Source organism: Symphalangus syndactylus, chromosome 13 (genome assembly GCF_028878055.3).
Source record: "Symphalangus syndactylus isolate Jambi chromosome 13, NHGRI_mSymSyn1-v2.1_pri, whole genome shotgun sequence".
NCBI classification, from domain to species: Eukaryota; Metazoa; Chordata; class Mammalia; order Primates; family Hylobatidae; genus Symphalangus; species Symphalangus syndactylus.
Window position 1 is genome coordinate 66285240 of NC_072435.2, and position 24767 is coordinate 66310006.

The 24767-nt window shown below is 37.9% G+C and overlaps 1 protein-coding gene across 1 annotated transcript in view; it reads right to left on the reverse strand.

Annotated features, from left to right (window-relative positions):
• PTPRR (protein tyrosine phosphatase receptor type R) overlaps positions 1–11898 on the reverse strand; it is a 276097-nt gene extending 264199 nt beyond the window's left edge. Inside the window, exon 1 of the mRNA XM_055239631.1 lies at positions 11477–11898. Within this exon, the coding sequence (XP_055095606.1) occupies positions 11477–11534 (58 nt within the window). The 5' untranslated portion in view covers positions 11535–11898. The remainder of the gene's footprint in view (positions 1–11476) is intronic.
• Between the last annotated feature and the right edge of the window lie 12869 nt (positions 11899–24767).

Genomic DNA, 24767 nt, shown 5'->3' on the forward strand with positions numbered 1-24767 from the left:
AAGGGCCATATAATTAACAGCTATTCTTATCTGAAGTAGATCAGTGTGGCATATCCTTTCTGAGAAGAGATCTATCCTGGAATAGGAAGCAGAAACTACCCAGTTTAGCTGAGGGTGGAGAAGAAAGAGAAAATTGGAGATTGAAGCTCAGATTAGAAACATAGTTCCCAGGTGTAAACTTCAAGACATGAAGGGCTGGTGGAGGGAGGACCTGAGGGGCCCTGCCAGCAGTGAGAGCTGATGCTGCAGGGTGAGGTATTGGGTACCAGAGGCACAAGACAGGCCTGGACTGGCAGGAATTGATCCTGCACCCACTGGGAATTAGCTGCAGACTCAGCAAAACTTAACCCAAGGGGAGACAGGACACCTGATTCGCTAATTGCATGTGTGAGAACTCTGTTTGATTTCATAAAGTGCATACCCTCCCCCACCAGACACACATCAGAGATATGTGAACAGGATTTTCAAATTGGAGTATGCAAATTGTGCACAGGCATGAAGAATCACTGTCCAGATCCTCAGCTTTTTCCTAAAATTGATCTGCTTCAGAATGTACCTATAGTCAGAGACACATTTCATGCTGGCACTCCTTTCCAGAACAAAGCTTTTCATCAAACTTTACAAAAAAAGGTACACCTGTCACTTAATCTGAACTGAATCTCTCCATCAGGGTAGAAAAACTTCTTCAAGTCTCCACTCAAAGGAACAAAACAAAATATTAGTATAAGGAAAGCCTCTGTTAATCAGGGCCGCTTTCACATAAACTCATTGTAGGATATCAAACTTTCCCTGTCTAATACATATTTCTCTAAGACTGAAAGTCAGCATTAGAAATGGAGTGTTTTGGCCTTTGTTGGATGTTGTGGATTCATATAGTCTGTAGAGTAGGGTAGCAGGAGTGATGATACCGCATGTCCTACCCAATCCCTGAGACTGACAGATACTTTGTCAGAAGAAAGGTTGCCCATGGTGGCAGTGCCTCTGGTGGTTAGAGGTTTTTTTTTCTCTTATATACTTGTTTTGAAAGCAGCATTTAGTTTCTTCAACATGAACTTGCTAATTATGAGCATTTAAAAATTTATAAGATGAAGGTTTTACTAGTGTTTTAAAAATTGGGACATGCTTATTTGATTTTCATAGCATATACTCTTCACAAACGAAGGTTTTAGAGTGATTTTTTAAAATAGGTCAATAGTCAATGTGCACCATTTTTCTTTTTATATTTTCTTTTCATTGGTCTTATATTTCAGCTATAGGAAATACAGGACCAATGAAAGTTTTCACATGTTAATACAACTCCTACAACTACTAATATTGAATATAGAATATATTCAGTGTTCCAGGTTCCATGCTGCAGGGCCTTATACATTAGCTTTTTAAATGGGAGAAGATGGGATTTGAACTCAGGTAGTCAGATCCTAGAGCCCAAATTTTGTTTGTTTGTTTTTATTGTACTACATGAGTTAAGGCATATTTTTGTTGTTTCTGAAGTATAAGCATGCCATTTCAAAACATTTTTCAATCCTAAAAGGTAAGACAATTATCTTACAAAAGCACCTTGGGTAGAGTTTAGCACATCAAAGGGATTTAGAAAATACTCATTTGTTATCTCCTTCCTGTCTTAAAAGGAAATCTATTTGTCTCTTCCATATGAAATCCAATGCTTGTCTTGAGAGGAAGACTTTTTATTATATTTCTATAGCTTCAGTTAATGCTCAGATTTAGGAGTTACAAATAACATGATAAAATTTATAATTTAAGCCCTCTAAATATTAGGCATTCCCAGATTGAGGAAATAAAACAATCAAAAGTAACCAATGAATGCCTGATGGGAAATCCTGATCTCTAGAGATACAGAGGTGCCCAGCAATGCCAAGAGCCATGCCCAAATGCCCAAGGGGACCAGGCTTGTGAGGACTCATGAGAATTGCCCTAGTGAGCTTCTTACATGTCATGGAATTTTCAGAGGCACTGAAACAGCTGCCAGATGTGTCTCTGGATTTGCATAGAGAAGAGAAGCATCATGAAAAAGTGTCTATAACTGAATTCTGAGTTTTCTTGTGAACTATGGGTCTCCAAGGGAGTCAAACTGGAGCTATAAATAATAGGTCACCTGAGGTAAAATCAGCAGCGAGAAGAGTCCTGGAAAAGCAGGGTCAGCTGAGTAGCCTGGGTTTTGGGGGAGTGGTGAGTAGTTCCACGATTAGGTTGTGGCTGTATGTGACCTTTTCCATTACGTTCTTCCCATACCCATGCCCCTCCTTCTATCCCTTTACATTCAAACACCCCTGTCTTGGCTGGTGTCTGCAGAACCACAGGCAGCCTTCCACATGGACCTGCAGCCCAATGGTCTAGAAATTCCATGGGCTACAAATGGTAAATAGGAGAGTATCAGTTGGTCAGTAGAGAAGAAGGATGGCCAGAGGAGTAGACAACAGATGGGAAGCCTATAGACCTATGAGCAGCATCCCTGGTCCATGCTTGAGCTTCTCACCCTTTGTGGGTCCCTAGAGGGACTAATTAGGAAGATGTATCCTAGGACAAGTCTAGACTACCTGCTAAGCAAGGCAGTGCAGTAGGAACTAGACACTTCAGATTTATGTTTATGTGAATGTTACACATTTTCAGTTACAATCAGGCATAGCCAAGAGAAATTTGTATTTCACATTCATTTAAGTAGAACTTGCTGAAGACATGATGCTAGAATTCATGTTTAGATGAAACTTTTAGAAAAGGCATTGGGAGAGATATCTGCAGGGAGGTAGATGTTTTAGAGCTTCATAGTCCACTACAAACCTGCACATATGATCAGGCTCCTGCCTATAGCATCCAGATGAAAACTATCAAGAAAAGGCTCAACTGAAAAAAAAACCACTCAGAATCCAGAATTTATCTAGGTGTGTATGCTTACCCAGTATTGGCATAAACATAAAAAGAATAAGAAATTACTCCAAGATACAAGTTAACCATTTATCATCTCCTTAGTCTAATCACATAATGTCTAACACTACTATGACACTCTCTAAGACTGCAAGTTTGGATATATTATCCCACTTAACTCTCAACTACTGTGGAGTTCTGTTAAAAAGTTATCTAGAAACATGACATTTCCCCTTGTTTAAATTTCCTCCTTTCTTCTGTTTAAGCTACTTTATTTTCTTTAGGGAGAATTTTAAAAATACTACCTTGAGTCAAGAAGACAAAGAAACTAAATTACTTATGATTGAAAGCCATATATTTACATTAACGGATTGATGGTCTTTCAACCTAACTAACTCACTATGATATTATGTTTGATCATTTTTCCCAGATAAGTGAAAGTCACCCAGTGGTGACCTGATTCTGTGCACTTATTGCTTCCTTTTCTCTCCAGTATGCCTCAGGAATTGGATCATTAGTACAGTGAAATAGCTGTAGAGTCTTGCTCTGTACATAATGCTGTACAGGTCAGTGAATCACTGTGAGATGCTTTTACTCTGTGCTCATTAAGTGCTCCTTTCCAAAGAATCAGTAGTTTAGGACTGCCTGAGGCCAGTCTTCTCATTTAAGCCAGCAAATGGACATTGCTTTAAATCTGAAAAAAAGGAAATAAAAAATAAAATAGAAATAGGAAAAAATAATTCATTTCCCCAATGAACTTGGCATTTGCTAAGTTCTAGACTGCTGCATAATATAAACAATAGTTTTGCTTTGTTGTTGGTCCATGTGGCTGCAATTTTAATGGACATCAACATCTTAATATATTAAAATCAAATGAGATTTGATTGAGGAAAGTTTATGCAGGCATTATGAATAAAAATGATTCAAAGTGCTAATGTTTACCATATAAATTTGCTAATTGTCTTTTTGTGGCAAATATCATTACTATAGTAGGCACTTATAGTTACATTATATGGTACATAAGCATTAGGAAATTTGATCTTAAAATAATATTTTAGCATTACATCTTTCTTTTTCAAAACTACTAACATCCTTTATGTTGGGAAACACCAACACTACTCTAAGTGTGTCAGCATTTGTAAATGCCTTGAAGATGAAAAATGCACTCATGGGCCAAGTAGAATCTTTCAAATCCCCTTTTAAAGGAAAAAATGGCTTTCACTAGCTTTTGAATTTGACTCACAGAACAACTTTTAAGATTTAACAATAAACTTACCATAAAATACAACATCTATGTTATCTCTAATACTAATGGCAATGAATGGGCTTTTGATTTGTGATCTGATCATCTCACATAAAGCGATTTTTAAATAATTCACAAAATAGTCTCCATTCTTCAGGTGTAAGAATGTCTTCTATAAGAAAAAATATGTGGGATCCAAAAACTTTATGGTTCTATAAAGACCGCATACACATAAAATGAGAGAAAAAACGTATACAACCACTCAAATATTCAGACATTTTGTGTGATGATTTGGTTTTCATTTCAGAGCGCAAAGGAGGGTTGAATAATTTTTGGTCTTGATTTATTGAAACCATTGTCTCACACTCCCACCTGATTTTGAACGTGTAAATGTCTTGTATTTGCTCTAGGTAGATAATAACCAATCAGTAATCAGGGTTAGGAGTTCCAGGTCCATTCAGTAGTAGACAACTATCATGCTATGTTGTTTATCTAACTCTTTGAGCTCTTCAAAGTAAAAAAAAAAAATCTCATTCTATTCTTAAGTAGTACTGGAAAATCATGCAAGAATGTCTATCCATCTAGAAAGCGTTCAGCACACAAGTACACTACAAATAGCATCATGCCCATGGGACACAAACTTATCTTACGGACTGTATTTATATAGAAAGTTTTCTGTCCCATCTCCATTTCCTTGTTGTCAATAAGTGTAAATGGCATTAAGGTAACAGTAGTAAAGTCAATTATCTTCTTTATGGTCATGAAGATGAGATATAATCTCTTGGTCAATGTAAATTAATTTATCATAATTCATTTTACCAAATACATTTAATATATGTATTCATTCATTGAACACTTACTGATGCCATATTAGGTAACAAGCATAGTTCTAGGGAATAAGTATATAGAAATAAAGCTGCAAGTGTGTTATTGTTCTCAAAAAACTTCAGTATACAGGTTAAGTACATTGACAGGGGAATATACAGGATCGAAAAGGGAAATGTAGGAGAGCTACTTGAATGACGTGAGGCATCCAAAAAAAAGAAGATTCTCAAAGTGGGCTATGCCTTATCAACATTTGAAGTTGGAAAAAGAGTCATCTAAAAAAAGGAGCAGAGTATTGGTATTTAAGAGAAATAGAACAGTATGTGAAATGATTCAAGACATGGTAAACCAAAGGAAATTTTGTCTTAGTGTGATATTAGCGTGCAAAGGAGGGCATGATGAGAAGACCTCATTGCAAAAGACTGTGCCTTGCTAATGAGTTTGGAGTTTATTCTAAAAGAAAAGAAGATAGCTGTATTAAAGAATTTTATGGAGAAAGAATATGATCAGGTATGCTTTTAAGAGTTTCACCTCTGACATTATTATAAAGAATAAATTTGATAGGAGGTCATCACAAGATATTATGTGAGAAATAAGGATCTGTCTCAAGGCAGTGACATGATCATGGAGAGTGGAGAACATATTATGAGAAGAGTTGGAAACCTTTAAGATGAAAGTAGCAAAGGGATGATCTAGGATCAATTATTCATTTCAGACCTGGGTCATTGTGATGAATCCTGGTGTTATTCACAATGTTAGGGAATATTTATCAGAGTAATTGTGTTGAGAAGTGTTGAGTAAAAAAAGATTATTGTGGGGCCAGGTACTGTGGCTCACACCTATAATCCCAGCACTCTCTGAGGTTGAGGCAGGAGGATTGCTTGAGCCCAGGAGGTTGAGGCTGCAGGGAGCCATGATTGTACCGCTGCACTCAAGCTTAGGTGACAGAGTGAGGCCCTGTCTCTAACAACAACAACAACAACAACAACAACAAAAAATATTACTATGGAATTTACAATGACTTCTAGGTAATTTTCAATATAGAACCAGAGTTCAGGGGAGATAACTGAGATGGAAATGTGGATTTTGGAATCTTTGACATGCAAGTCTGAGTATAATTATCCAGGGAGATTGTATACAGAGAAAAATAACAAAAAATCAATGACAAGTTGTAGACAGCATTAACCATTAAATAATACACAACAGAAGACCTAAAAGTACAAATTGAGAAATGGCTGGAGAGATAAGAGGGAAGCTAGGAAGTAATGACTGTCTGTGGAAGTCAAGTGGGGAAAAATTTTAAAATTCAGAAAGGGGTCAAAATAGATAAGTACTATAGAAATGCATTGATAACAAGAACGTACATTATAATAACCTCTTTAATTATGTTCAACCATAGGATGATAGGATGAGGACTGAAGTTGACAGAGAAGTAGGTGAGAAATAAAGAAGAAAAGGCTGAATGTGCATAATGCATCCCAGAATTTTTACAAGGTGTTAGACAGGATGTGATTTCCAATGGAATATGCGAGGTGCTATTCTATTGGAGGTGCTAGAAATATGTCATCTCCAATATACATATTCCTATGTCTCTTAAGTACCAACGAAGCAAATCAGTTTTTCCTAGTGTATTAGACTCTCTGTTTGTAAATCAGCTGATCCCTGTAGCCATTCCTACATGTACAAAGCATTTCACTGAGAAGTGAAAATGTAGCCAATCAGCAAAGCATTTGGGCTGAACAATATCTGGCAATCAGTTTGAAAGACATTTTTCCTGAGTTGATTAGTAGTTCTGGTCTAACACAAACCCATCCTTTATTGCCCTTCAGTTCACAAGGACAGCAAAATCTGTTAGAGATAGTGTGTTTTGGGGGCATGTGAGGCAACATGAGTTTTGGACAAATGAGCTCTGTTTAAGTCCATTCTGGAAGTGGCTAAGTGGACTATGTGTGTTTTTTGTGGGTGTTAAGAAGATATTAAATGCAAAGAGAAGAGACCAGAAATATCACTGTATTATGTTATTTATTTAACATATTTATTTAATTTTTAGAAAGATTTTATGTCAGGAACTGCCCCCAGGTACTAGGTAGCCCAGGACCTCCAATACATGCAACAATAAACAAAACAGGCAAAAATATGTGCCCTAAATGGGCTTACATTTTAATACAGAGAGGGGAAACTACAATAAACAAAAGTAAAATATATTATATGTTAGGTGGTGAAGACCTCTGGGGAAAGAAAAATTAAGGAGGGAAAGGGTGCTAGAATTTTAATCTGGGTGATGGGGGGAAGGGAAAATGAAATATAAAATAGGATAACCCCATTAAGAAGGTAATATTTAATTAAAGTCCTAAAATTATTGTGGGATTAAGCTATGCAGACAGCTGGAGAAAGAAAAAAGCAAAACAGTATGAAAGGGTGAGTGCCTGGCATCTTCTAGAAACAGAAGGATAAATATGGCTGGAGAGAGGCAAAAAAAGAAGAAAGTAGTGAGAGATAATATCATAGAAATAATGTGGAGAGAGACTATAGACCATTGTAAGGTCTATATTGAGTGATTTTCAATGGGAAAAACAAATTCTGGAGTTCTAAGGAACATCTTAAAATCTTAAAATATATCATTTACCTGTTAGTCTATCCTTTCTTTTGAGAGTGGTACTTCTGCAAATCACCTCCCAGATCTTCTTGGCACCATCATAGAATACCTTTCTTCTCAGAGACTAGAGAAATTGACTATGCACTTCTCTGAGATTGAAGAGATAGTTTCAGGAGATACATTGAAGGCAGTCTTTGTGCCATTCAAAAAGGCTGATAGTGTGATGTTCCCCTTCCTGTGTCCATGTGTTCTCATTGTTCAATTCCCACCTATGAGTGAGAACATGAGGTGTTTGGTTTTTTGTCCTTGCGATAGTTTGCTGAGAATGTGAAATAACAACTTACTTCCTCTTTCTCAGCTTCCAAACTAAAAGTGGTATTTGAAGACTGAGACGTAATCATAGGCCAAGAAAACAAACTTTTCAAAACCTCCTTATACATAAGGACATATGCTAAATAAACATGATGGATGTATGGAAAAAAAAGGCTGATAGAAAGAACAACATGGAAATTTGAAAGAACCTTTTCCAGAACTCAAAGAGAAAGCAATGGATTGAAATCAGTTTCTCTATTTTGTTAGCAAAACATTCCCTAGGAAAAAGAAAGCTTTCACATGAGAATTTTTAATATATCTCAAAAATGTACTCATTTGCAACTAAAATACAACCCTATAAATAATATCTCCTCAAATGGAATATGCTTCTTTGGACAAAGGAAGAGGAGAAATGCTGAAGAAAATAAGCTCTGTGGATCTTCCACATAATATTTTTTTAACATTCATATTATTGTGGTGGCTTTTAATTGCCTTCTTGAATATTCCTGAAGTGGTATTTTCAACTGGAGTTTATATATTAAACTGGTTCACGAAAGAGTAAAGAACAAGGACAGTTAGGTAAAAAGTATTTTACACCACTAACTTAATCAATGGTGGCCCCACCTATTGTAGAACCAGTGTATAATTTTATATAGTGTGCAACCACGGGTCTGGAAACCTGGGCTTATATCCCAACTATGCAATTAACTACCACTTTAATACTCTAGATCTTCATGTTCTCACCTGTAAAATAAGCAGTTGGATGGACAATAACCACACCTTCCTTGTTAGGCGATCTATAAAAACCGGCTGCCATGGGTAGAGTTTTGTCTAGCTTCCCTAACAAGAACCATGCTTAGTAATCCTTTAGTGTTAATTTACCCAGAGATGCCACTTACACAGCACTGTACCCACTCCTCATTTTTCTCCCATAGCTATTATAGATCAGAGTACTTCTCCCTAGCCAGAATCCAAGTCATAATCTTCTTTTTTCCCCCAACAGTGTCTTAGGCAACCATAACCAAAATAATGGGAGATGGCACTCAAGTTGCAAGCAGTTTGCTACTTATCATTACAGGCATGGTTATATTGAAGGCAACAGTTCCTAGTATAGCTAAAAAGAATGCTTACATCCTGTTAGCCCATTCCTCCCATCTCTAAAGCATTATAAGATGTCATCAGTTCCACCAGCATAAAGCAGTTGCTGATACCCCGGGCGTAACCAAAATGGATCAATTAGCTTTACAGTTAAAGAGGCCCAAATGTATAGAATTCATTTCCCTTCTTTATGAAGTCGGCCTCTGTTCTGAGAGAAAAGTCTTCCATAAAAGTAACAAACTCACACATTCAACAAGCAGAGATATTAGTGATTTCTTGATCTTTGTCATCCCATCCACTTATTTTCTTAATCTCCAAATGTATAGAAGCTTAGACCAATGAGCTGTGTTTGTTTTAGTTCTGATGAAAAGCCCTAACAATGTTATTAGATAACTGTGATAAATTTTAATCTGATGACAGCTTGTGACCCACAAATTTCTGTTTAAAATGAAAATGCATTTAAAATGAAATTGGCAAGAGAACTATAATATTAAACTTTCAATCTGTGATAAAACACCAATATATTTCACTATATTAAATATGAATACAATGAATATTTAGCATCTTGCAACTGAAATATAAAAATGCCCTTAAATGCATTTTCTTATTAAATTAAAATTGGTTGATTAATCTTAATTTTTATGTTTGTTTTGCAAATTAAAAAGTTGAAGTAGAGATGGATTGGATTGGCTTTGGTAATATACCCTTTGGCAGAGCTCCAGGTATAATCTAGGGCTACAGGCTTCTAGGTTTCTCATCTGATGAGCAAAAGTCCTCATTTTTCTCATCCGAAATATTCATCTACAGTAAATCAAGATATGTTTTTCACATGCTTCAGTTTATTTATAACTTTTAAGGTATAATTACTCAAGATGTATCAAATGTGATCTTTAAACTTTTTTATATGTTAATTTTGAAAAAATGACTACACTGATATTGTTGGCAGACCAGCTAAATCATTGCTACCTTAGTAAGAATTGAGATTTTTCTGTAATGAATGTTTGTATCAGTCTATTATTAAGCAATACTATAAATAAAACTCAACCCAATGTGTATGTTTTCATCCCACATTTCAGCATTGAAGAATTGTATGTGGTAATGCAATAATTCACTACAGCTGTTTGCAAATAATTTAATAATCAAGTCATAGCTATTTTCTGGTTTTCAAAATGTACCAAAGAACTATTGAAAACCCCACAATATAACATCATAATTAGAACAATTAACGTGTATTTAATAACAGCTTTAATAATCCTATGCATTATTTGCTCAAAAGATTCATGATACATTTAAATAATAGCATTAGCTGGAATAAGAAAGTACCATATTTCACTCCCACTATTGTACACAGAGAATAAAATTCACCCACTCTTTTAAAAAAGATACTGCAAGGATTGTAATTTCAGAACAAGGATTTTTACTCACTACCCCTAGAACATAGTATACACTCAGCAAATGTTGCTTGAAGGAATGAATGGATATGTGCGATTGGATGAGAAGCACACTCAGGGAAAATGCCTAGTCTCTGGTTGTTACAGGACTACTGCATGGACAACTGCTGTCACAGTAGGGTTTCTAAAATCTCCCTGCCATATTTTATTTTGGCTCGTGTGTGTGTGACAATGATAAGGAATTCAGCCTATCAAGTCTGTCTGCATTAAATAGAGATGCTATGTATGCAAAAAGCAGGGACACCACATATAATATCTCTCAGGTACTTCCCAACGTTTGCTTCCACACGAGACTTGATATTGATTCTGGTGCCTCAAATCTATTTATATTTGGGAGCAGTCTCACTGTTACTCTTGGTTACACCTTATCAAATCTGTCCGAGGGCCAGTGCCCAACCCAGGATTGTCAGCTTTGGAACTGTAATTGTTTTTTGTTTTTTTTTTCAAGTGCCAGCGGACGCTAGCCATGGTGCTGAAAGAGACAAGAGGATTCTATTTGAAACCTTTCCTTCCTCTTATTGGTTTAGAAAATTAGAGTGACAAGAGCAGGGGCCAGAGGAGCCTGGTGCAGCATCACTAATGTGAACCATGTATTTCGATCTTTTGGGCGGAGATGTGGTCCATCAGGTTACTGCCAATGCCTTCCTATGAGCGCTCGCTAGACCAAGAGACCTTATGAATGTAGTAGCCGCTGCAGTAGAAAAGGTTACATCCAGCAGGATGTCTTGTCCCTCTTCTGAAAAATTGACAGTTAAGTGCATAGCCTAGAAACAAGAGCAGGGAATCTAGACGGCGGGGAGGCGAAGGGGGTAGCATACCTGTATTCATATTGAAAATGTTCACTATTTTCGTATAAGGTAAAGAAAAATCAAGAGCTAATTTTAGGTTAAGTTTTCGGCCTCAGTTTTCCAACAGGTGCACGACTCCCTCACCCATTCCCTGTCAGGTACTGTCCTGCTTTACCTTTTTAGAAAGGCTTTCTTCGCAAGGCAAGCTTTTCCTAGAGTCCTTAAGCATGTGCAGTTTCCCATCTCATGCACAGCTCCGGCTCTAAGCCTGGCAACCCCTTACCTGCAGCGTGAAGATTAAGGAGCAGGCACAACGCAGGGAAGCCGACTGCTCTCCGCATAGTGTTTGCATTGAGAGGTGGAGGAGAAACTCCACCACGACCCCACTTCAGGTAAAGTGCTGTTAGAAAGAGCCACCGCCAAGGGTCTTCTAGTCTCCGGGATTCAGGTCCTCAGCTGGGGTTTGCAGAGCAGTCAGTCTGTGGCGCCGACAGAAACCAGCACCAGCTTCAACCTCCCTAAGAGAGGGAGAGAGGAAGAGGAGTAGGAGGTTGCGGGTAAGGGGAACAGAAGCGCTCAGAGGCGGCAAATGCCTGGCCTTCTGGACGCCCAGAAGCCAAGGCGGAGACGGCAGGGTGGACTCCGCGCCAGCCCAGCAGCCCAGCAGCCCAGCAGCCCAGCAGCAGCGCCGCGGCTACTGAGCATGCCCAGCGCCGGCCCTCACGAGGCAAGGGAGTTTCAAAGTGAAATTCCGCTTCTCCGGGTCTTAGCGGCGGCTTGGAGCAGAGTAGGCTCCGTCGCTGGGGTGGTGGTTGGGGGTGGGGGGTGGGGCGTGGGAAGGGGGAAGTGCGGGGTAGGCGCTTGCTGTGGTTACTAGGGACCCAGCGTCCATCACAAATCCGAAGGTGGGGTGTAGCTGAGTGAGAGTAGATGGGGGCATGACCAGAGAAGTCAGAGGAGGGAGCTGATGACAGTGTCAACCATGCCACCCACCCTACTCTTTCCCCAAATCTTGATTTACAAGTGGACCGAGTTCACTGCTGGGAATTGGCATTTGCAGATTGACCAGCTTCCAGGACTCGCCTACAGGACTAGAGGTGTCTTCTACTGCTGAGCATTCTGGCTGCTTGGGGGAAGCGTTCCCAAGGCAGCTGCTTGGTGTAAGCAGTAACCATGTATCTCGGGGGTGCCTTCGTCCTTCCTACAGCTTCCCCCTCTTTGCTTCTCTTTCCACTCTTTCCAGCTCAATGACTGTATTTAAACTTTCTTCTGACTCAAGTCCTCACAGTGACAGAAAGAAGTGAGACGATACCTTTAGACTAGTAGAATATATCCATGTAATTGAAGCAAAAGAAGGCACCTTTTTGTTTCGTGGGGGTAATTAACTTTAGTTTCCCTTTTACTCTTTAAGGTGAAAGATAATAGATCACTTCAGTGCCTGGACTCATCCAGCCCAGCTCTGTGTCTCTAAGGAGGCTATCACAGTCTGCCTAATGTAGATGGTTTTTTATCACCCCATCTAAGTCTTTGGAGTGTGGAAAGCCTTATTAGTCATGGCTAATTGCTGCTAGTCAAGTCAAGAAGTCCCTCAGCTAGACTTCTCTCTTTTAACTATCCCAGGGCCACTGCCCTTTCTGCCTCTGTGTCTTCATGGACACTGTTGCCTCTTTCCTATTTTCCTCCACTTGCACCACCACCACACTAGAGTTTTCGAAGGTGTAATGTTGGTCTCATTTTTCCAGAAAGCCCAACTCTAACTAACTCTAGATTACAGTGATCTTTCTCTTCCACAACACTTGTTTAGCAGTGCCTCATATTATTCTTTCAGACAGTTCATTTATCTGTGGTTTGTTTTACAGCACATTGAAGTCTCCATAACAACTGCTGAGTTTTGTATTTCATTAAACTGAATAAAGTTGTCCTAGCCAAATATTTGAGGCTAAAAAGTGCCCATTGAGTTGAGATGCACATCTCATTCAGTGCTTTCTTTCTCCATCCTCTGTGAATTGAGACAACTAATGGGAAATAGGCTATCCACCAAAGCTTAAATTAGGTGGGGCCTTACAAGATCAGAGAGCCTAGGCGGTACCATTTATTTCTTTTATGATTTATGTCACCTTCAGCTCTGAGAGACAAGGCCAGGAAGCACTCCAACAAGTGGGAGACGGGGACAATGAGATGCATTTTTAATATCTTGACAGGACTTCTCTGCTGAAAATAGTGACATATGGAGCCCCTCTCTAGCAACGTGCTCCACCCCCTATTCCCCCATGCGTGTGGCACACTCCATTTCTGTGGCACTATCATTTCACCCCAAACCACTCTAAGCTGCAACCTCTTCTCCTATTCCTGATTCACTGTCCTCCAGTTTGCTTTTCCCATATCACTTTCTAACAAACCAAAATAATTACTTATAAAATCTATTGTTTAGTATCTATTTCCCTACTCCCCCCAAAATGGAATTTGAGCTCCAATGTTGAAGAACTTTGATGACTTTATTTGTTGATACGTCCCAACTCCCTAGAGCAATGCCTCATGCAAAATAGATACTCAAAAATGAATGAAAATGATAGTTGATAAAGTTCAATACTGACAATTAACTCTTTGAATTCTTACTGAATCAACCTTTGAGATAATTTATTTAGCAGTCTGTAAAGCTTAGAAGAATAACTCTTCTCATCTAACATCTGGTACTAGAACTGCTGCAGGGCTGGAGGTTAGGGAAACAGAATTGTATCCCACTTACAATAGGTGTGTTTTTCTTATTTTCTTGTTTCCTAAAATAACTAATTATCAAACTTACATAGGTCTCCAAGAATAAAATGTACTTACTTGCGGTAATGAAACAATGCTGCAGTAATGTTCTGAACCCCTTCCTTTTCCACAGATAATTCCAACATTTATTGGTGGGGCATTTAAAATTTCCATTATTATAATTGACTATGACTTTGCCAAAAAGCATCCTGCTGGCAATGTATTTTGTTCAGGGCTGCAGGTAGCTGAATTGTTAAACTGTGCATAAAAATTCCTTTAGCAGCAAAATTTTCCAATTTCCAATTTGGTTGGATATATCGTTAGAATAGTTAGTTCAGCATGGTAAAAATAACCCTGAGTGGGCTGTAATTTTGGTGACTAGACATTCATTATTAATTTACTTAGAAATGATAAAGTAACAAAAAAGGTCATATTCCTATCTGAGTCAATCTAATATCATACTTCTAATGGCTTCAATTCACTTTTTCACTAATTGGCTAATTCACTCATTGCTGTTCGTGAAGTCAAACAGCAATGAATGAATTAGCCAATTAGTGAAAAAGTCAACCACTTAACTCATACAGAAATATTCTGAGTCGATAGGTGCTGTTTTTCCTTAACTGTGATCTAATGCTAGTGAAGGTGACTTGGTGTTTTGGAAAAAAAGCTTGGTTAAAACACTGCATCAGGGTTTTAAAAAGTTAGTTCCAATTCAAAGAAGCATGGAAATTACTATGAGAGAACTATACCAATTAGTAGTGGCCTACAGAGCTATGTCATAAAAGAATCATTTACATTTTACAAGATAAATAAAAAATATGACATGGACTTTTCTTCCACATAAGATACATAATTTCTTTTTCTTATGAGGCGAGTCTTAGAGAAAATTTATGCAAGAAAGAAGCCTTTCAGAGCCTGCCGTCAAAACGGATTTAATCATTATGAGCATCCATATTTACTTCTCTATAAATGCATGAAAATTGTCCATGTCAGCCATCTTTCCTTAAAACACTTTAAATTGAGAAATCAGATCCATTGATTATAAGGGTCTCCTACTTAAGTTATTTAGATTACTATTATTTAAGTATAATTATGGCTAACATTGACTGTGCTTCCTGTGTGCCAGGCTCTATTCTAAGCATTTGGATGTCCTATTTAAACATTATAATATTTCTACAAAAGGGTACTATAATGATCTCATTTTAGTGATAAGACAGTTGAGGCATGGAGAAGTAACTTGCCCAAAATCAAGTAGTAAGTAATCAGTTAAAAAGTAAATTGATAGGCCATTACATAATGGTAAAGGGATCAATTCAACAAGAAGAGCTAACTATCCTAAATATATATGCACCCAACACAGGAGCACCCAGATTCATAAAGCAAGTCCTAAGTGACCTACAAAGGGACTTAAACTCCCACACAATAATAATGGGAGATTTTAACACCCCACTGTCAACATTAGACAGATCAACGAGACAGAAAGTTAACAAGGAGGAATTGAACTCAGCTCTGCACAAAGTGGACCCAATAGACATCTACAGAACTCTCCACCCCAAATCAACAGAATATACATTTTTTTCAGCACCACACCACACCTATTCCAAAATTGGCCACATAGTTGGAAGTAAAGCTCTCCTCAGCAAATGTAAAAGAACAGAAATTATAACAAACTGTCTCTCAGACCACAATGCAATCAAACTAGAACTCAGGATCAATAAACTCACTCAAAACCGCTCAACTACATGGAAACTGAACAACCTGCTCCTGAATGACTACTGGGTACATAACGAAATGAAGGCAGAAATAAAGATGTTCTTTGAAACCAATGAGAACAAAGACACAACATACCAGAATCTCTGGGACACATTCAAAGCAGTGTGTAGAGGGAAATTTATAGCACTAAATGCCCACAAGAGAAAGCAGGAAAGATCCAAAATTGACACCCTAACATCACAATTAAAAGAACTAGAAAAGCAAGAGCAAACACATTCAAAAGCTAGCAGAAGGCTAGAAATAACTAAAATCAGAGCAGAACTGAAGGAAATAGAGACACAAAAAACCCTTCAAAAAATTAATGAATCCAGGAGCTGGTTTTTTGAAAAGATCAACAAAATTCATAGACTGCTAGCAAGACTAATAAAGAAGAAAAGAGAGAAGAATCAAATAGATGCAATAAAAAATGAAAAAGAGGATATCACCACCGATCCCACAGAAATACAATCTACCATCAGAGAATACTACAAACACCTCTATGCAAATAAACTAGAAAATCTAGAAGAAATGGATAAATTCCTTGACAAATACACCCTCCCAAGACTAAACCAGGAAGTAGTTGAATCTCTGAATAGACCAATAACAGGTTCTGAAATTGTGGCAATAATCAATAGATTACCAACCAAAAAGAGTCCAAGACCTGATGGATTCACAGCCGAATTCTACCAGAGGTACAAGGAGGAACTGGTACCATTCCTTCTGAAACTATTCCAATCGATAGAAAAAGAGGGAATCCTCCCTAACACATTTTATGAAGCCAGCATCGTCCTGACACCAAAGCCTGGCAGAGACATAACCAAAAAAGAGAATTTCAGATCAATATCCTTGATGAACATTGATGCAAAAGTCCTCAATAAAATACTGGCAAACCAAATCCAGCAGCACATCAAAAAGCTTATACACCATGATCAAGTGGGCTTCATCCCTGGGATGCAAGGCTGGTTCAACATACACAAATCAATAAATGTAATCCAGCATATAAACAACAAAAACCACATGATTATCTCAATAGATGCAGAAAAGGCCTTTGACAAAATTCAACAACGCTTCATGCTAAAAACTCTCAATAAATTAGGTATTGATGGGACGTATCTCAAAATAATAAGAGCTATCTATGACAAACCCACAGCCAATATCATACTGAATGGGCAAAAACTGGAAGCATTCCCTTTGAAAACCAGCACAAGACAGGGATGCCCTCCCTCACCACTCCTATTCAACATAGTGCTGGAAGTTCTGGCCAGAGCAATCAGGCAGGAGAAGGAAATAAAGGGTACTCAATTAGGAAAAGAGGAAGTCAAATTGTCCTTGTTTGCAGATGACATGATTGTATATCTAGAAAACCCCATCGTCTCAGCCCAAAATCTCCTTAAGCTGATTAGCAACTTCAGCAAAGTCTCAGGATACAAAATCAATGTACAAAAATCACAAGCATTCTTGTACACCAATCACAGACAAACAGAGAGCCAAATCATGAGTGAACTCCCATTCACAATTGCTTCAAAGACAATAAAATACCTAGGAATCCAACTTACAAGAGATGTGAAGCACCTCTTCAAGGAGAACTACAAACCACTGCCCAATGAAATAAAAGAGGATACAAACAAATGGAAGAACATTCCATGCTCATGGGTTGGAAGAATCAATATTGTGAAAATGGCCATACTGCCCAAGGTAATTTATAGATTAAATGCCATCCCTATCAAGCTACCAATGACTTTCTTCACAGAATTGGAAAAAACTACTTTAAAGTTCATATGGAACCAAAAAAGAGCCTGCATCTCCAAGTCAATCCTAAGCTAAAAGAACAAAGCTGGAGGCATCACACTACATGACTTCAAACTATACTACAAGGCTACAGTAACCAAAACAGCATGGTACTGGTACCACAACAGAGACATAGATCAATGGAACAGAACAGAGTCCTCAGAAATGATGCTGCATATCTACAACTATCTGATCTTTGACAAACCTGACAAAAACAAGCAATGGGGAAAGGATTCCCTATTTAATAAACGGTGCTGGGAAAACTGGATAGCCATATGTAGAAAGCTGAAACTGGATCCCTTCCTTACACCTTATACAAAAATTAATTCAGGATGGATTAAAGACTTACATGTTAGACCTAAAACCATTAAAATCCTACAAGAAAACCTAGGCAATACCATTCAGGACATAGGCGTGGGCAAGGACTTCATGTCTAAAACACCAAAAGCAATGGCAACAAAAACCAAAATCGACAAATGGGATCTAATTAAACTACAGAGCTTCTGCACAGCAAAAGAAACTACCATCAGAGTGAACAGGCAACCTACAAAATGGGACAAAATTTTTGCAACCTACTCATCTGACAAAGGGCTAATATCCAGAATCTAGAATGAACTCAAACAAATTTACAAGAAAAAAACAAACAACCCCATCAAAAAGTGGGCGAAGGACATGAACAGACACTTCTCAAAAGAAGACATTTATGCAGCCAAAAAACACACGCAAAAATGCTCATCATCACTGGCCATCAGAGAAATGCAAATCAAAACCACAGTGAGATACCATCTCACACCAGTTAGAATGGCCATCATTAAAAAGTCAGGAAACGACAGGTGCTGGAGAGGATGTGGAGAAATAGGAACACTTTTACACTGTTGGTGGGACTGTAAACTAGTTCAACCATTGTGGAAGTCAGTGTGGTGATTCCTCAGGGATCTAGAACTAGAAATACCATTTGACCCAGCCATCCCATTACTGGGTATATACCCAAAGGACTATAAATCATGCTGCTATAAAGACACATGCACGCGTATGTTTATTGTGGCACTATTCACAATAGCAAAGACTTGGAACCAACCCAAATGTCCAACAACGATAGACTGGATTAAGAAAATGTGGCACATATACACCATGGAATACTATGCAGCCATAAAAAATGATGAGTTCGTGTCCTTTGTAGGGACATGGATGAAACTGGAAAACATCATTCTCAGTAAACTATCGCAAGGACAAAAAACCAAACACCGCATGTTCTCACTCATAGGTGGGAATTGAACAATGAGAACTCATGGACACAGGAAGGGGAACATCACACTCTGGGGACTGTTGTGGGGTGGGGGGAGGGGGGAGGGACAGCATTAGGAGATATACCTAATGCTAAATGACGAGTTAATGGGTGCCCCACACCAACATGGCACATGGATACATATGTAACAAACCTGCACATTGTGCACATGTACCCTAAAACCTAAAGTATAATAATAAAATAAAATAAAAAAATAAAAAAAGTAAATTGATAGAATTAAGATGTACATCTGATAATTTGATACCAAACCACTGTATTATACTACCTCTAGTAACACACACACACACACTCAGTTGTAGGTTGCTCACTAGAATTAGATTATTAGATCAGGGCTGGGCGTGAGATACCTGGCCCCACAGTAAAGTTCCGTGGTGAGGAACACTCATAGGAGATTGTCTCCAGGAGAACGAGAGACATTGCTTGTGGCAGTGGACTCTGGGCCCTAGCATCTAGTGAACAAAGACAGCAAGTAAAATCATGCTTAGAGGAACTGTGTTAGAAAGATGCTTAAGATAGAATGGAGAAGAATGGAGGAAATGATTTCTTCTATGGAGGGTGGCAGCAGAGGAGGGGATGGGCAGCAGGCAAGAAACTGGTGGGCAACAGGAAATGAACTGAGTCTGGCTGGATAAGTAGGTTCTAACTGCTCTACATAAAGAGAAAGGCCATGGAATTGTGTGAGCCAGTGGCAGAGATATAAAGCAGCAAAATGGATTCAAGGAAATTCTGAACATGTAAGGGAACAATAGGTAACAGTGATCAACACCTCATTAAGATTTGTTCTGTGCTTGCCCTTTCCCATCCTTTATGCAGCCACTTTATCAATCCCAAAGTCTATTGCCTTTTGTCTGAGAGCTATCTTTTATAAGAGGAGAAAAGAAGAAAAATAATTTCTTTTTACAAAGTAAATAATTGATGTGAATTAAACTATATTCAGAGTGGAATATAGCTCAGGATGAAAAGGAATGAATTGGAAATTCACAGATGAAAATATCATGTTCAGGTATATAAATTCACCATTATTATTTTTTAGTATTTTCCCAACCATAACAAGAAGAATGATCTACACTTTGAAGAAAACAATGAAATAGCAAGGGGCAATAAGAACAGGGGAGGAAAAGCACTAAAATTCCAAAAATATATATTATCACATTGAACTCTCACAAGAGCTCTGTGAAGTATTATTTTTTTTGTAATACAGGAGAAAACTGAAGCTCAATGAAGCTAGTAATTTGCCTATAGCCGTCCACTTGGTAAGTGGTGAAGCTGGGATTAGAACTCAGGTATGGTGACCCCTAGCACTATGCTGTTATCAGCTGTATTGTACAACATCCCTGCTTAATGATAGAACTTATTTTAATACTTAAATTGAAAACAGTCTTCTTATCCCAAGACACAGACTTCAAGATGGATAACAACAATTACATTTTATAACTTAACACAGTTGTAGTTTTGTTAAATTAAAGCATTTGATACACCCACACAAAGGCAGCAATATGTATCCTAAGGTAAAAAATTAGGTACCTAAAACAAGGCAGATATACTTTTCTGTGCATATGTGAATTATGCTATTGTAGTAAAACACAAAATACGAAAAGCAGAAAGGCTATATGTACCTATAGATTCTGCTGTTGGTTCATCATTAAAATTTTATTCAAAACGAAGAACAAAGTTTCCTTGGAGCTAGCCCTTGGTACCAATGTATTGTATTGTCATCTATTCTGGCACTGCAAAGGTCAGATTCATCCAAGATGTCAGTAATAGATTTATTTACAAACCTCTGACTCTCCTGCATTAGCTCTCTGTTTATCCCAAGACACTAATCAGGCTGCACTTATACTATCCATCATCCTGAGCAGCACACAGATGTGACAGCCCTCTGTTACGGCTTAGCCTATCTACTTTGAGCATTCAAATACATTTCCTGCAATGCTTGGCCATTCTTTTAGATTTCTTTGAATGAGGCCACTTTGGAACAACTTGTTCACACAATAGCCTGGGACACTAAGTATATCCTGGGATTGTAACTATGGGTTGATTAGATCATTTAATCTTTCTCTCATTTCTGTACATTATTTTCTCACATAACTACAAGATGATTTAAAAGAACATCTCCCAAATATAGGCCTTAATGCCTCCCTCACTGACTCTTCATTCTTTTTTGTATATATATATATATATATATATGTTTATTATACTTTAAGTTCTAGGGTACATATACACAACGTGTAGGTTTGTTACATATGTATACATGTGCCATGTTGGTGTGCTGCACCCATTAACTCGTCATTTACATTAGGTATATCTCCAATGCTATCCCTCTCTGCTCCCCCCGCCCCACAACAGGCCCTAGTGTTGACTCTTCATTCTTTAAAACTTAAAGTTTAATGCTGGGCACAGTAGCTCACACCTGTAACCCCAGCACTTTGGGAGGCCAAGGCAGGCAGATCACCTGAGGTCAGGAGTCCAAAACCTGCCCTGGCCTGGCCAACATGGTGAAACTTCGTTTCTATGAAAATTCAAAAATTAGCCGGGCATGATGGTGGATGCCTGTAATCCCAGCTACTTGGGAGGCTGAGGTGGGAGATTGAACCTATGAGGTGGAGGTTGCAGTGAGCTGAGATAGCACCATTGAATTCCAGCCTGGGCAACAAAGCAAGACTCCATCTCAAAATAATAATATTAATAATAATAATAATATTAAATAAAAGTTTAAACTTTTAAAAAATACTTATTTCTTTCACTCATTCTTGCTGCTGGATGTCTATAATAGAGAATGGGGTGGTTTATTAGTCTATAGTTTGTGGTTGCAAAGCATTTCAGAAGAAATTTTTTTTTCTTGTTAGATACCTGCACCTCTATAACATGAAGAGTTAGAGGAATCTTACTAAAAATGTCCATTGACTATAACACAACCACGAATACACCCAGACAATGAAGCAGTTGTTTATGGTCTTAAGTTTGACTCATTCATCAGAAACCATATGTGATAGGGCAACACTGGTATCTATGTTCAGTGAAGTCAAGTCATTTGAAGTCACATTACTGTAGGATATACTATATCGCATACATTCCAAAAATAGTGGAATCATCTCCTGACATTTTGTTGATATGTTGTTTGATTTCAAATAATTAAACTATATATTGAGTACCTATGATGCATCAGGAAGTATAAGTACTTGGGATATATTGTTGAACAAAATAGACAAACATTTTTGCCTTAGCTTAAATTGTAAGTGAAATGTACCTTTAATAGTAAATATAAGAAATAAGTAAATTATATAGTATGATGGAAATTGATGACTGCTATGAGAAACAGAAAAAGTAGATCAAAGTAAGGGGAATTAGGCAGGTGGGGGTGGGGTGGGGGAAGAACATGAGTGCAAGGAGTTTGCAGAATTAAGTAGGGTCTTTAAGTGGAGAAAGAGAGCATTGAGAAAGACTTGGAAGTTGAAATTAGCTGAGCAGAAACCTGGTTAAAGAACTTCCCAGGCCAAGGGAATAGCTACAGCAAAGACTCTCATGATTCCATAGATATCTTAACCAATCTGAGAAAACCCCCACAGTATCAGAAATAATTTTCAGTATGTCTGTAAATATATAAAATATATAAAGAGAAATCCAGTTGGCAAATTGCCAAATTAGTTTAAATGAATATTTTTACACCAGAGATTTTCATTGATTCACGTTTCACTGATTTCAAATACAACTGTGAGACAGCAAAGCTGTTAACAAGATTCAGAAATTGGGACTACTCAAAGCCAACTGATGTACCAACTAAACATTCTACTCTTTATTCCATGTTTTTGGTGTAAAATAAACACCTTATTGATTTAGAAATGCGGGTACATATTTTGATATTTTATTCATTTTGAGAAACAAAGAAAAACTTTGTGAGGTGCCTTTATACTAAAACCACTAGCAAAAAGTCAAGCTAACATAATATGAATGAGAAATATAAGTAGGAAATGAGACCGGGCACGGTGACTCTCACCTGTAATCCCAGCGCTTTGGAAGGCAGAGGCGGATAGATCACCTGAGGTCAGGAGTTTGAGACCAGACTAGCTAACAAGATGAAACCGTCTCTACTAAAAATACAAAAATTAGCTGGGTGTGGTGGCGCGTACCTATAATCCCAGCTACCTGGGAGGCTGAGGCAGGAGAATCGCTTGAATCCAGGAGGGAGAGGTTGCAGTGAGCTGAGTCATACCACTGCACTCCAGCCTTGGTGACAGAGTGAGATTCTGTCTTAATAAAAAAAGAAATATAAGCAGGAAAACAATGAGAAAAATGCCCTAGCAACATTTTTGTTTTCTCAGCCTCCTGTGTGGCAAATGACATCAGAATATTTGGATTAGTTATTGTCCAAATGTTGGAGGAAAACAGTTTGACAAATTCCTTGTTTCTTAGGATGGTTTAAGCAAATCATTTTGATACTTTATTATTTTTGGATGAAACAGAAGGTAGCTTCATTTTATTTTTAAATAAAATTCCTTTTTTATTCAATTGAATATGATAGGTGCCCATCAAAATACTACCTTACTGTGGCCGGGCGCGGTGGCTCACGCCTGTAATCCCAGCACTTTGGGAGGCCAAGGAGGGCGGATCACGAGGTCAGGAGATCAAGACCATCCTGGCTAACACGGTGAAACCCCATCTCTACTAAAAAAAATACAAAAAAAAATTAGCCGGGTGTGATGGCGGGCGCCTGTAGTCCCAGCTACTTCAGAGGCTGAGGCAGGAGAATGGGGTGAACCCAGGAGGCGGAGGTTGCAGTGAGCCAAGATCGCGCCACTGCACTCCAGCCTGGGCGACAGAGCGAGACTCCGTCTCAAAAACAAAACAAAAACAAACAAACAAAAAAACAAAAAACTACCTTACTGTTAATAGAAATAGAAAATATAAACCATTTCTCTTACAAAGGTGTCATTTGGAACCTCTAATCTTGGAAGTACTTTACTTTAGGAAAGATATCTACCCTCAAACTTGACTTCTAAACTTAAACTAAAATCATATTTTATATTAGATTTGTATCATAGAGATTAGAAAATGAACTTTCAAAACCAAATTCAGCTCCAAAACTGGAAATAAAATGAAATTTTATTGGAATCAGTCATAAACATAATATATAGAAGTCCAATTTTACCTCACTATTTCTAGAAAGTAAGCAAAAACCAGGATATTTCTGAAGTTTTCCTTCATCTAAATTAATTCTCTTCAGACTGAAATTGAACATTCTAAATTACAAAATTTTGTACTATTGTGTCTATTGCACAATAGACAATAGAGAAAAAACAAAATAGAATGTGATCTGTGGATTCTACCAATTGGTGATAAATACAGCTAATGCTTTGGCATAGCTGGTTTTCCTCTACCCTCATCTTGGGGATATGTGTATATCTTGGGGATGTGTGTATATTTCCAACATGGCAGTTCTAATCTGGCTCTGGTGAAACCATCACCCCATTAAAAGAAATTATCTAAAATGTCAAAGCCAGGCATCAAGAAGGGAACATCAGGGATTCTGAGCCATACTTCAATCCCCAGCAAATTAAGGATAATCTAAATGTGTGCCTTCCAATCAGGAACCTGCCTATTTTAAGAATGATGGCTAAAAGCAGAGTTTGAATAAGGAGTCTTCATTTCTCTTTTTCATGATCCCTGGATAACTCAATTGACTAACACTGATATAATTATGAAAAATACCATTGTGTAAAAAGTACTATAACATGAATTGTATAAACAAGAGTTATAAGTAATTGTGCTATTTCTTTTATTTTTAAAATTTGTCTTTCTTTGCCTCTCCTCTTTTTAACATATTTTTTATTTCTATAGGTTTTTGGGGAACAAGTAGTATTTGGTACATAAGTAAGTTCTTTAGTGGTGATTTCTGAGATTTTGATGCATCCATCACTCAAGCAGTATACACTGAACCCTATTTGTAGTCTTTTATCCTTCACCTCCTTCCTACCCT